We start from the raw sequence: 15,167 nt of genomic DNA on the forward strand, positions 1-15,167 counted from the left end.
TTAACCCATTTTTCGCCCTTTTTTTCTCTTTTTGCCTATTTAACCCATTTCTTTGCCATTCATGAACTCCTTTAAACCACTTTTGTCGCCTGTCTTATCCCTCCTTTTTCCATTTTGCCCCTTTTTGTCTATTTTTGCCACTTTGATGACTTTTTTCACAATTTTTTTCCACTTTTAACCCATTTTCTATATACTTTTTGCCTCTTTTTTCCTTTTATACTAATGGTTTGCCAAATTTTAACCTCTTTTCACCAGGTTTTGTGCAATTTTTTGTCCCTTTGTGTCACTCCACAACCAATCTCTCATTCCTGCCACTCTCTGACCCCTTTTCACCACTTTATCTGGCCATTTTTGCCAGTTTTAACACTTTAAAAAAAAAAAAAATATATATATATATATATATATATATATATGTTTACTAATCAAGGCTGACAAGTGAATTTCAGTAAAAACAGATCAAATGTGAAGTCATTCTAAAACTGTATGAATTGCTTTTGGGGTGGATTTAACAGCTGCAGAAATTTAAAGCCAAAAGACACTCTTAAAACCACATCTTCTTTTCCTGCTATTCTGAATTTAATGATCTTTTGGGGGCCAGACAGGAAGCTTTGGGGGGCCTGATTTGGCCCCTGGGCCGCCAGTTGACGATCAGTGACTTAAGGTATTCATCAGTCCACAGTCAGATAAACTGTCAACAAATAGAGATGATACAATATGGTGGCTACTCTTCCTAAACGTGGGCGCCCAGCCAGGTTGACTCTAAGGGCACAATGCAGTATACTCAGAGAGGTAAAAAATAACCCTGAGTAAAACAAGTCATGAGTCTACTATATTCAAAAGACTGAACAGGCATGGTGTCCATGGCAGGACCCCAAGGAGGAAGATGCTGCTTTCCAAAAAAACAAACAAACAAACAAAAAACAAACAAACAAACAAACAAAACAAACAAACAAACAAAAACATCACTGAACACCTCCACAATGATACTGGAAAAATGTTTTGTGGGCTGATGGAACTAAGGTGGATTTGTTGGGGACATTTAGACAGCAATACTCATGGAGCAAAAAGGGTACTGCATACCAACATGAGACCATCCATAGTGATGTACAGTGGAGGGTGCATCATGATTTGGGGTTGCCTCAGGGCCTGGGCCGCTTGCAATCATGGGGGGGAAAGGACTTCCCAAGTTTATCAAGGTATCCTACATGATAATTTCACTGTGGTTGTCCACCAGATGAAGTTGGTTGGTACAGCAGGACAATGTCCCTAAAAACCTATAAAAAAAACCCACAGGGAACATCTGTGCTCGGCACATTCTAAAACAACCATAACTAATACAAAAATGCCCCAGGCTATGGTAGAGGTAATGAAAAACAAGAAAGACAATTGTTCATGGACAGAATAAAGACAAAGAAAGTAAAAACAGAAGAAGAAAGCGTGCTTTGATTTTGATCTGTGAGAAACACCTCAAGTTGCTAGTTTCTGTCATCCTAGACTGTAATATTCAAAGAGAGACAGGCAACAGGAAGGAGTTTAGATCGAGTTTATATAAGTGGTATGTAGGAGTCTGTGGGTGTGTGTCTGTGCGTGTATACTTCTATATTGCTGGTTTCAGTAGTCTCTGATTGCATCACATGGAGACCTCCAACAGGCAAGTGAAGTGTTGCAAGTGCACCCCTCAACAACAATATGTTTCATTCCCTGACAATATGATTCAAGCCTGCAGCAGCCATTAGTCACTGTTCACTCAGTTCTACTACAGTCAGCTGCCCGGCTCCAACGGGCCGAGACAAATAAATAACTGCAGTCCAAAACATGAAACCAAAGCAACAAAAAACCATGCCACAGTAGGAGTTTTTGCTGTGCTTCATTTTGCTCTGCGTTGTTCAATTACAGCTCTGAAGACATCTATGCACCAATCAGCTCTGCTCTTTTATACCTCCTTTTACTGCAGCTTTGTCCTTTGCCATCCTGTTGGTGGCCCAGTATGATAATAGCTCTGGTCAGTGGCATAAACTGTTAAGACAGTTTTCAATGGCAACTTTGTGGTAGGAGAGAATCTGTATGGAGTCTAAAATGGACTTCAGATTTAATAATTGCAATGGAATACTAATACTGCTATAGCTTCAGGTGCAAAAATAATTTTACACTGGCTTCAGTAATTTATGTTAAATTCTGAAAGAATCTCATTCATTTTGATAAATTATTTCTTTCCTTACATCTATATTTTGGGCTTTTATGCCGTTATTGATAGGGTAGAAACAGTGAATAGAATCAGAAACAAAGTAGAGGAGAGATGCAGTAAAAGAGCCACAGGCCAAACTTGAACCCAGACTTTAACCATCTACGCCCCAATTAATTAATATTCATTATTATTATCAACACATTTTTTAATGACAGAAACTAAATTAACCTTGCAAAGCAGATGAATGCGCCCATTTCCGTGTTTCTCACTGGCAAATCCATCTTGCAAAGCTCCTGTCTGAATCTTTTGGGCCCGGTTAGAAAGTGACAGGACCAATCAGCGTCGAGGGGCACCTTTTGGGCAGAGTCGTGACGTAAGCAAGCAGTAACAAGAGGCTGGTGTAATTATGGCGGAAGACGTTAGCATGGATGCTGCTAAAGCATCATCTTTATCAGAACTTGATGATGTTTCTTCATTAAAAGAAGAAGAAAGAACAGCACTGAGTTGTTTTCTTTTCAAAAACAACAAAAGTCGTGTACCGACATGTCTACAGTCCCCATGGTTCGCGTTATGTAGTTCTTTATGGAGTTTCGCCTAGTCGGTAGGGGTGCTTGTTGGCGGCTATGTCACGTGTTTTGTTGCTCTGATTGGCCCGTAAAGATGTGACAGAATGTTCAACCAATCACCCTCCGAGTTTTTTTCAAAGGCTCTGCCCTTTCCCAAACGCTTTGTATTGAAGGTTTTCCAGATGGATGTGTGAAACACACATCCATCTAGCGTGTCACAGGTTAATACTAAATGCAACCTAATGACTTGTTTTTTAATGATATTTTGCACATTAAATTTGCTGTTTTAGTTTTATCCCATCTAACCGACATACCATTTCATAAGGCACACATTTATGACCCTATGAAAACAGCTTTTCAACCTGGTTTTTGGTCCCGACCCACAAGTTACAAAATACAAGGCAATGATTGAGCTACCTCTCAGCTGAGTAATAAAACTGATGGAATACTTTTTCACTGCTTAAGCTGGCCACCCTAACATTCAGTTTCTTCACACACAAGCTACACCACGCTCCACAGCACAGTGGTATGGCTACAAATAAAAGCAAGAGATCTTGCACAACAGAGCATGTCTAGACTGTGGCTCAGTAGGTAGAGTTGCCTACAATCAGAAGGTTGTTGGTTCAATCCCCAGCCCCTGCAACCACACATCGAGGTGTCCTTGGACAAGACACTTAACTCCCACTGCTCCCACTGCTCACTCTTTCTGGTAAAAATCCTTGCAGCAGAATCTGAAATCATTTGTAGTCAGTCAAAATCATTGTAATTTATATAAAAACATTTAAAAATCATTTGAAATTTTCAATAAACTGTACACGCAACAATTCTATACAGTCACAATATGTCAATGGTGGGTAACTGGCACTGAAGGGGAAAGATTTGGTCCTCTGCTCAACAGTAAGGCCAAAAACTTAGTTTTAAATGTCATCAAATGGTGAACATGAATAAAACATTAAAATTTGTGATCAAGCATTTAAACCTGAGTTGCCACTTCAACTTTAAACACAAAGACCAATTACATTTGAACAAAAAAAAACTGTTAATTGATTTTAAAAATTAATCAAGTTAATCACATCACTACTCTGTGATTAATCATGATTAATATACCTTGTATGTATATTTTTATGTTTTTATATTTTTAAAGGTTGTTATTGTCAAGTGCTTTATTCTTATTCTTTCAATTCTATGTACAGCACATTGATGATTCAGTCTGTCCCATCTATTGTATATCCCTCAAATATAAACACATATTCACAACTGTATTTATTGAAGTTTCTCATCAAAAACTAAATTTTCCCATTTTTATGTGACATTTGAACACATCAAAACATAAAGAATACAGTCGTCTAATTTACTGAGGTTACCAAAACGCATCATATTTTCCATCTTCAGCTCGTAAAGTTCGTTAACTTCAATTTCTCTGATTCCAACGCAGATTTCTACACTGGATTAATATTGTTAACAAACAGGACTTGCTCAAAGTTTTGGAGCACTTTTCAGCATTTATCTGAGCAGCGGAAGAAGAAAACTGCCGTTGTTGTTGTTAGCATCTTTGCTAACATTAGCAAACATGTGCTTTGCCTGAAGGTGGAACTTAGGACTCATGTCACTGCAGCATGTACCCACAATTTTGGTTTTATCTTAATAACATTTGCCAGCTTTGCCATTAGCAGACCTGGGTCTGTCTCCTCACTCATCACTGCTGGCTGTGTCTGACCTGCCTGTCACCTCTTCATTCCCAGGCAAGTAAACATCCTCCATGGAGGAATATGAGAGGAAGTTGTGGTCAAACTTAGTCATATGATTAAATTGGGTTGTTATTTTTTGACACATTGAGGTTTCAAGATTAATCCCAAACGTTAACACATTAATACTAACAGCCCTTTAAAAAATATCATTTTTAATAATTGTTAACTAATATTATTATTTCTGATCCGCTATGTATCGAGTATCGTACTAGTATTGTTTCAGTTTCAAGTTTTAGTACTGAGTATCGTGATACTAAACCTGATACCAGTATCAAAGTTAAAATTTTGGTATTGTGACAACACCGATCTCTACTTCTTAAAAATGCATTTCAGAGTATCCTTTGGCACAATTTAGCATGCTTAAGTAGCATCTCAGCTTTGCCTTAACAGCTCTAAAACAGGGATGCATGCTGCACAGTGCTGCAGAGGGAACATGTGCAAGATGACAAATAAACAGCCCCTCTGCTGTGGGATGTTTCAGCGGAGTCATCAGACACAGTGGAATTCTTAAATGTCACGGTATTAAAGGAACCAGTGCAGATTAATGCACAGAGGCATGAATTAGCTTGCATGCAAAAATATGAATCTGATCCCTTCCGCACGCCCACACACAGGCACTTCAAACTAGATTTTGTCTCATTATCTTAAGCTCGACTTTCACGCTGCCTTTGACACGGCTCCCTCTAAAGCATGTGATACTTTAGAGCTGTAAAATAAAAACAGATTTGACTTCAATCATTAGCCACTTCTGCTCATAACGCCCCACAGTTTCCCCCAACCTTTTCATCTTTCACACACAATATTTCATGACCTGACAGTGGTATAATGAGTCTTTTTACACATCAGGGCGGAAAATGAAGTGAAAATGAAATGATAATGAGCTACAATTGATGTGTGGGGTTTTGTTTGTGAGGTGATAGACATCAGATCTCACACAGATGAGGATACACAACAAAAGTACATTCTCAGCATCAGTTTTGCTAAAATGGCACACACCCAAAAAGCATCCTTCACTTTATACACAAACTGAATAATGCAATGCATACTGCCAAAAAAGATACACTAACAGGTCAAAAAACATGCAGTGTCACACCCAAATCTCTCCCAGAACACCTTTTTCATGTGCCTGTCACATTCCACCCCCACACTCGGTTATGCTGCTGTTGTCTTGTTATTGTCAGAAAACAGCAACACGCTTATCAGACAGGGAGAGAGAGTAGACAAAAACTTTCCGCCTCCACCTCCTCCATTTGTCTTCTGCTTCATCTTTTTGTCATCTTTATGTGCTGCGTTATAGTCTGGTGTGCCTGCTGTGCTACCCAGGCCCGCTTAGTCTCACACATAGACAAAAACAAGCATTTGACTACAGGTAAATGGCCATTATTTAGCCCTTGATGGCATTAACTAATTTTTAATGATATAAAATCTTTAATGCTTTATAAAAAAATCCTGCAGCACATATTGGACAAGTAGTCCACAGGCCTTGAAGGATCAGAGGCTCTGATCTCTGTGTGCGCTCTATTTTTAGCAAAGTGTTCTTAACTGCTTTTTGCTTTTTACCCTGCTAATATGAAAAGCTGGCTGATTGGGACCAGGGTTTTATCAATGGGATCATAATTCAACTAATGCTGAAATGTATCACGATGATATAATCACATTATGTAATCAATGAATCAGAAGTAGTTGCAAACACTGAATGAATGACCCACTTCTGGAGCAGCAATTGCCTCCCTGCTGGAGGACACATACATTAAGAGGTGCAGGTCAAGAGCCTGTTAGATGATTAAGGCTTCTCACAACGCCCAGCAAGGGACTGCTGCAGCTGTGCTAGAACCACTGGAGAGACAGTCCAAACACAAAGATGCAGATCATTTTGTTTCCCTGGCAACCAGGCTAGTGTACATGGATCTTACTGGGGCCTCCATGGTCAGTTCCAGGTACATCCCCATCTCCAAAAAATTTGGGATGTTTTGTAAAGTGCAAAAAAGGCAGAATGTGAAGTTTGAAAAAAAAAAAAAAAAGACCCACATATTTAAAACAGCACAAACACAACTTCAAATGTTGAAATTCTTTGCATCTACTTCTGTTTTAGGAGTATTAAGTATTAGGAGTCAACAGGCTGAGCAGTAGATGGCACTACTCATTGAGAAAATGAAGCTAGAACTAACGTCAGGCAGTGTTAAGCCTCCACAACCATGCTAACTACTGTATGCATGATATAGCTAGCTATGCTAAATACACTCTAGCTATGTATAATTTTTTTGACCACTGGATAAGTCATTGATGTACCCTTTGAGTAATTTTGGTAGGCAGCCACTCCTGGGCAAGTTTACCAATGTTCCAAGTTTTCCCCATTTGTGGATAATGGCTCTCACCATGGTTTGCTGGAGTCCAAAAGCCCTAGAAATTGCTTTATAACTCTGTCCAGACTGACAGATGTCAGTGACCTTTTCTTATATGCTCTTGATTAGATCATGGTTTGATGTGTATCTTTATGGGATATTTCATCCATCCATCCATCCATCCTCTTCCACTTATCTGGGGCAGGGTTGTGGTAATAGCAGGCCAACCAAGTCAACCCAGACATTCCTCTCCCTAGCGACAGCTTCCAAATCCTGCAGGGGCATCTTGAGGCATTCCCAAACCAGACAGGATATATAATCCCTCCAGAGCATTCTGGGCTTTCCCTGAGGTCTCAAGGCAAGGAGACATTCTGATTAGATGCCCCAACCACCTTAGCTGGCAGTCAGTGTAAAGGAGCAGTGGTTCTACTCCAAGTTCCCTTCTGATGTCTGAACTCCTCACCTTATCTCTAAGGCTGAGCCCAGCCTCATTCTGGCTGCTTGTATCTGTGATCTCATTCTTCAGTCATTATGAAGAGCTAATGACCATAGATTAGGGTTGAGAGATTCGATGCAGCTCTCTCTGCCATCATGCCCATTCCCCTGTGAACTCACCACCTGCAGGGAGGGGCATGGTGGCAGGGAGGGGTGGCAGCGTTGGTGCACTGACCACTGGTTGCACAGACTGACTGTGGTCACATGGAATGCCAGTCTAAAGAAAGGAAATCATCATTGAAAAAAAAAAATGTATTTACTCGGGCTATCTTTGTGTAAACATTTAAGTGTGATTAATATGCAAAAAAAAAGTATGAAATCAGGAAGGGGGCAAATACTTTTGCACAGAGCTGTACATAAGTTTAAAACATTTATTCAAGAGTCATACAGATCTTTTATTTTCTTTTTGTGGCTGTTTTTATCAGACTGGTGTAGATTAGATGTGTTTACATAACTGTCATAACACACATTATCAGTGTGTGCCTGTGTGAATAATTTAAGGCATCTTTCTGCAGCCCCATCCAATCAGGGAATTGCGGGAACCAAATAGAATATGAGAGTCATTGCAGAGATCTATTTTCCCTCACTGCATAATCATATCAATTTAACAATGACTTAAGAAGCAAAACTGGCTGCAGATCAGTCCTTGTACTAAAGGCTGCTTTTATGCATCAGCTCCCGCCAATTAGGGGAAGAGATGTGTTAAATGTAAGGCGAGCTGATAGGTCTCATGTTACATTTAGAGGAAGAGGCCTTCTGACTGCTATGATCTTCCAAACTCTGAACCCAGAGTGCACTATACATGCTAATTCACATTTACAAGAAAGTAATTACATGCATGTATGTGCAGAAGAAAGACACTACTGAAAGACCAGTGAAGCTTGAATGAGATTACTTCACAATATGATCAGAAATCCAGACAAACTATCGAAATGTGTTTCGAACATGTGTTCCGTCAACTAAGAAAACTAGAGCTGAAGTTGTTGTTTTTGATTTTTAAGTTAATCCAAGAGCAAAGCTTTTTTTTAAATCATTTTGTCTCACCTGGAGTTATCGTCTTAAGAATCTTGTAAAACTCTAACCCTGTGGTGCACAGCCAGGCCAGCCTGGGCTTTAAGAATAATTGTGTTACAGTTATGTCACTCCACTGCAATTATTTAAAAAGTTAGGGGACTATCAAGAAAAAATAAAGAAATAAACAGAAATTAAAACTCAAAAAGTTTTATGTGACAACAGTGAACAATAATGACTAAGAATTCATTTTTGCACAAACTTGTTCTCCCATCTCTTTAGGACCAAACAGAAAAAAATATTCTGTGACAAAAAGTCTTAAAAAATTCATATATTTCCAAGAAAAAGTCCTTGTGCTTTTTTGTATTAGCTGTTTTCGAGCATTTAAATCAGTTCCTGTCTGCATTGACACAATGGGCCACATCACAGACTCTCTATCTCTTCCAGTTTGATGAGCTATTCAGGCTGGCATGACATGATCTGCACAGACAAAGCATGACGTCGATGAAGTGGCCTGCCATTTGTGGTCACAGCCGTCACAAAGCATTGTGGGATACAAAATGGCGGTTAGCATGCAAAGCTAGTGGCAGAAACAATTTAAATGGATTAGAAAATTGATAAAAAAGACATCCAATATTAGGCATACAGGTTAGGATTTAATCTTTAAATATCCCAGAAAGTCACCCAAGTTCTAGGCTCACTAGAAAAGTTTCCATAAGGGCCATGAAAGCATGGATAGTGTCCTCTGAATGGCACAATGGCTACGATTTATGGTTTGAAAGTTACTGAACTTTCTAAACCTGTGTTGCTTCTTGTTGTAGACGTCATATTCAGTCTCAGAGGGTTTCGCAACCTTTTACTGTTCAGTCTTACAGTTTACTGGTTAGTTTAAAATGATAAGAGAGCCAGATATTTCATGTTGAAGTTGGTAGCCTTCTCTACTGATTGAGAGCCAGTTTTCTTTTCCATTTTTGTCTATGTTTAAAAATAAATAAATATCCATAATTAAACCAAATGAAAAGTCATCTGGGAGCTGAAAAAGGGGCTCTTATTACTGAGCGTAATGAGAGAGGATTCCCATCACTCTAAGGGAGGGAGTGATGGGACCCTTGCTTTTTGCTAAAAGGCAGACTACTGCAGAGTATGTGTATTGTCATTTAAGGATTTGGGATGATGATTAATACAAAAACATGAGTAGAAACTTTTTAAGTTGACATGAGTTGGAAAAATTAAGTGTAGGTAAGTGAAGGTGATGGGTATTTTACAACTTTATTGCAAGAGAATTTAAATTGATGTGAAAGACTGCTACTTAACTGGAAGTTGGACACTCGTAAGGTCATGAGGCCAGCTCTGAGAGAAGCTCAGGGAGTGGTGTGTATTTGTGCCCAGGTCTTCCTCCACTCTCTGTGGTGGCTTTAACTGTGCTGTTAAGAAATAAGTGTGTGCTTGTCACAGGTACTTACTGCACAGACTTGGAGGACTGGGACCTGAACTTGCTGAACTCGCCCGGAGCAGTCCACTCTGTACCAAGCTGCAACACACAGGACAGGAGACACAGATCAGAGCCAGTGAGGGGGAAAAAAAGGGGAGCAGCAGATAAGAACAGCAGAATACATGTTGAAGCACAGGATGAAACTGAAGAGTTCTGTCTGGAGAAAGGATTCCTAGAGATCAGGTTCGTGATTTTAAGGCACTGGCTGGGACTTTTTGTTGAGGTGAAATAGCAGGGTTACAAAAGATGGCAGTTGTAATCTCAGCATTAATTCAGAAAACAAGCTGGTTGTTTCAAAAGGATGCTGTAAGATCTTGATTCCATCCCTGGCTGTGAAAGCCTGGTCCCTGTTGACTTGATTTTACTGACAATAATTTGAAAAACAAGTTAATACAGCCTGAAGCAACAGGGAAAGTTAATCAGAAGGCAAAGTGAGCAAACAGATGCGAGCTAATGGCTATAAATGCATGGAAAATCAGAAAAGTGACTCCCTGCCAACACTGACTCAAGAAGCCGGCTCATCGGGACCCCTGGGGCGCCTGTTGCAGCCCTACAGTCAAATCACTGCCCATTCATTTCCTCAGCAAGCCAACACAGCTAATTAGGGCTCCTGCTGCTGCTGATCCATAATGAAAGAATAAAGCTAAGATCACAGTGGGCGAGACTTTAATTGTTTGTGCTGGCCACACTTTTGGGTTTGAAACTGGTCCGGAAAACACAGATAGGAGGGCTGCTGATCATCAACAAGGTTTTCATAGAAAGCAGCCAGATAATGGCACACACAGATATATGAAAGTGAAATCACACAATGCTACCTCTGAACGTGTTTACTGGCATGAGAAGAGAGCCACTATGCGAGGCAAAAATCTCCAAAACAGGCAGTTATGTCCGTCCAAAATCATCAGGCCCCTGGCAGTGTTAAAGCCTGTGAGAGTCTCTGTGAAGCAGTTGGCTGGAGAGGAGGAGGAGGAGGAGGAGGAGGAGGACACAATGTGCGCCACTGTGCCTTCACTCTGAAGCCCACAGCATGCTGCTGCTGTGGTACATTTCCACACTAACATTTTTCCTCCTCCGGCTCAAAAGGATAAAGCAGGGTAGGTGTTAAAGAACACTGATCTAAGAAGGAAGGAGATTAACTTCACTCAGAGTTACTGGATTTTCTTGGTTTAAACGAAAGATCAGTACATTTTCCTTCAAACCAAAATGTTTTAGTCTAACCAATTAATATCTAGAGGTTAGGCCGGCAGGGGATTAGAGAAAAATGGGACCTATTATAATGTTCAATATAAACGTGAAGAATCAAAGTGTAGAAGAGTGAATTAAGCTAAAACTCATGTTTGTTTGTGGTACGGTTGTTTATATGGGGTGAGGCATTTTACCACAGTAAACTTTCTTACAACACTTTCAGAATTGGAGTTACAGGACAGCAGTAAGAGACGGGGCAATATATTTTACATTAAGCTAAGGTGCTTGTTGAATTAAACTTCTGCTTTCTGACACTCTGTGACTGTTAAGTGGTCATCAGAGTAACTCTGTGACTTCCGGTTCAGGCCTTCATGTCGTCCATTAATCTCTAATAATTGAACACCTCATTGGGCATTAACCCTTACTTATTTACTGTAGGACATTCTTCTGTCTTGGATGTTTGATGATATTCTTAAAAATGTGGCCTCTAGTGTTAGATACAACACTGCTTTGCCCCCCATTTGCTAAATATTAGCTACACTTTTATTTAAAAAAATCTTATTTTATTTTGAAGTTTGTTTTTTGTGCTTATAGGCATAGGTAATTTCCAGGCAGCTCTGTTAAAGAAGCCAGCTGAAAATCACATGCAATTTTGTTGACATCAAGGAGGCAATGTTGTGGGTAAATTGATGTATTTTTCATAGTTGTACCAATAATTAAATGTTAAAAACACAATTTACATATATAAAAGCATTTTTTTATGTTATTAAAAACTGTTATTTACATGTATTTACAGCGTGAAGAAGCACGTGTTCATATCAATGTTTAAATATAGTATTTTGAGAGTTACAGTTTACCCTGTCTTTGTGTAAACTTGCTAAGAGTCACAGTAAAAAAGTAATGTTAACTACAACTCAAGTTATCTTTAAGAAAGAAAGACTATAGCTGCAGCTTTTACACTGCATTGAAGACAACAACTAGCCTGTTGAGATTAGTGCTGTGTAATGCAAAAAAGGAAAATACAATAAGAATGCAATTTGAAACACACTAATAGACTATATAATGCATGGACATCGTAGACTGATGTCACCCCTATGTTTCAGTTGTTAAGTTTTGAAGCCCAATGATGGTGGTCACATATTGGAAATGCTTTCTCAAACTAACTTTTGGTCGGCCTAGAAAAAGGAAGAGCAGTGAAACTGAGGTCAACCTTAAGCCTGTCATCAAACAGCTACATATTAGTGTGCCCCATTCTGCTAAAATTCCTGCATAATTTTGACTTTTTTTTTTTTTTTTAAACCAGGATTTAACAATGTTTATTTCTGCTGTCAAAAATGGCATTTAAATATGGATGTTAATGCAACTCCAGGGACATTTTGGCGCAAGCATCCAGCGGAAACTCGTGGAACTGCAGTTTTTTATTGCTTGGTACATCGGTTGGTTGTTTTTAGTTGTTTTTACAACACTTAAATAAGACCAAGTACTCTGAGAGTAACTGTTAGCTGAGCTTACATCAGAAAGATGTGAACAGATTGTCATAATACTCAGACTTCAATCCAACAAGCAAAATGTTCAAATTCTGAGAGAAGAGGTATTGTTTGTTTACAACACTGCCTTTTTATTGTGATAGATTTAGACTTCTGCTATGCAATACTTTTTCTCATAATGCTCTAACCATTACACTTTTCATATTTGTTCAACCTCATAGAGGTGTATTGATGGTCTAGTCCACCACAGCATAAATCTTTGTTTATTTGTAAATGATTGATCAATACATTTGACATAATAAGAATGAAGTGTTATGTTCTCTGTTAAGTAGCTAACATGTTTCATTGATTTAACATCAAAAGGTCCTCTGATGATGCTTGGCATCCGACTGTCTCTGAAAAAGTAATGATGAGTTCAGCAAGTATCTACTTCTATGTAGAGGTGTGTATTTAAAACAGGATAAACCTGTTTGTTCTTCTGTCAGCAGATCTGCCTGTTAGGAGAGCATACGAATTTCTTCTTAACTCCATATGCTCAGGTTTACTATATATTGAATGCCATATAAGAATGCTTCAAAGATTTTCTTAAAACTTTGCACAAATGTCCACTCTGACTTAAGGATGAATTGATTACATTTTAGAGGTCAAAAGTCAAAGTTAAAGGTCATATGTTCTCTCTATTCTATAAAAATCCACTCCAAACATCTTACAACCTTTGAAATCCAAAGGTTATTACAGAAAATTCTCCTCTACCATTAAAGAAATAATATTTTTAATAGTCACACAACCACAGACTCCACCCAGCCTTCTCTTTGAGCCTCCACTGTCTGCCAACCAACAGGCAGTGATTCTAATTAGCGATTTCAAAGCTTGTGATCCTAAGTATCATCTACATCAGACTTAAGTGACATCATCTGAGGCCATTGTGCACAACATCCCTGGGAGCCATTAGAGGCTTTATATTATTAATATGCTACATCTGCACAAGTACTCCACTGCATGCAAACAGTAATGCACCACATAGAGCGCTTCCATTCAAAGGTCAGAAAGACCCACTCAGCTCGTGTTGTTGTGTGCAAGGGTTTGTATAAAAGCTTGTTCAAGGTCTTCTTGCATGTGCTCAAGGTTGTTGTTGTTGTTGTTGTGCATGAGACTTGATCTGTTTGTGCTGTGTCTTTATATCGGTGCATTGGGTTTTTATGGACATTTTTCATTGTGTGTGTTGGGTGTGCATTTTTTATGCGTTTTTACAGTGTCCAATCAAGTTGCAGGGAATGGGCCTGATTTTATTCAACCACGAACCTTGTGTTTGCTAACCTAGATGCAAATTGTACACGTCGGTCACACTTGCATCATGTTTTTGTCCTTTTAGATGTTGAAATTTTAGAAAAACAATAGTGTGGTTAGAGTTTGAAGCAGCTTTTCTAGAGGCATGTTTGTCAGATCTTTAACCCTCCAAGCCCTAAGCAATTTTCTAACCATGATGTATCGCATGGATTCATCGTCTGAAAAAGCTTGTAAATATCAACCCTGTGGTGCACAGTCAAACTCTAGACATCTTAATTTTTCAGGACAACATGGACTTTAAGAATATGTGTGCTGCAGTAATGTCACTTGAAGTTTGAAAAAGTTATGGGACTATAGTGATCATCAACTGGTGGCCCGGGGACCACATCAGGCCCCCCACATGCTCCCATCCGGCCCCCAGAGCATTACCAAATTCTGAACATGTGCAGAGGAAAAGATTTAGATAAGTTCACAACAGCTATTAAAACAAGTCCAGCGTTAGCATTTTCTTAAGAGATCGGCCCCCAAGGTACCTGTAGAAATGATGTAGTTGATGACCCCTGATGTATGACATAGTAAAAATAATGACAAATCTTTTTTACATAAAATTTCTCTCCCATCTCCTGGGGACCAAAAGTGAAAAAAAAAATCATTCTGGGACAGAAAGTCCTTGATATATTGACATGTTTAACTAAAAAGTCCTTGCATTTTTTTTGTATTGGCTGTTTTTGAGCCATTATTCAATGCAATGCCTGTCTGCATTGACACACAGGGCCACATCACGGGCTTTCTGTCTCTCTTTCTCTCCATTTTGAGTTATTCAGGCCAGCTCCATCATTATTTGCACTGTTGTAGCTGTACATTTGACAAAAAAGCATTATGCAAGAATGGAACAGCCTGCCATTGGTTGTCATTCTGTCACAAAGCATTGGGGGTTACAATATGATGGTTATCATTCAAAACTAGCAGCAGAAACGGTTGAGTTCCAGGCCCAATAGAAAGGCTTTTAATAGAGACTACAGTTTAAGAAAGACTTTTAATAGCCTGTTTCATTTCTTGCCATATACAACAATGCTAGTCTTGGAGGGTTAAATTTGGCATTTGGAGATCAGGCATACTCAGAAACTTCATTTGCATATTTACTAAACAAAATTTTAACCTGCAAGTGTCAGAAGGAGTAATTATCAACTTTAGTCATCTCCAAACCATTCCTGTCCATGCTGTCTTAATGCTGTGTTTATTTATACCTCCCTTCATATGTATGGACTGAAGCATATTTTTAACAACCTTTATAATACACTGCATGAAAACTGTGACTCATTTGAATGCGTTTTTTCACCTTTATAGAGTGTGAGAGGGACTCATGCGG

At 39.0% G+C, this 15,167-nt stretch overlaps 1 protein-coding gene across 2 annotated transcripts in view; it reads right to left on the reverse strand.

Moving 5' to 3' along the window:
• Positions 1 to 15,167, reverse strand: part of b4galnt4a (beta-1,4-N-acetyl-galactosaminyl transferase 4a) — a 294,875-nt gene that overhangs the window by 66,229 nt on the left and 213,479 nt on the right. For both annotated transcript variants that reach the window (XM_041796610.1, XM_041796609.1), the window contains one exon: positions 9,811 to 9,878. In XM_041796610.1, coding sequence (XP_041652544.1) covers positions 9,811 to 9,878 — 68 coding nt within the window. The remainder of the gene's footprint in view (positions 1 to 9,810; positions 9,879 to 15,167) is intronic.

This window comes from Cheilinus undulatus, linkage group 9 (assembly GCF_018320785.1).
Source record: "Cheilinus undulatus linkage group 9, ASM1832078v1, whole genome shotgun sequence".
Taxonomy (NCBI): domain Eukaryota; kingdom Metazoa; phylum Chordata; class Actinopteri; order Labriformes; family Labridae; genus Cheilinus; species Cheilinus undulatus.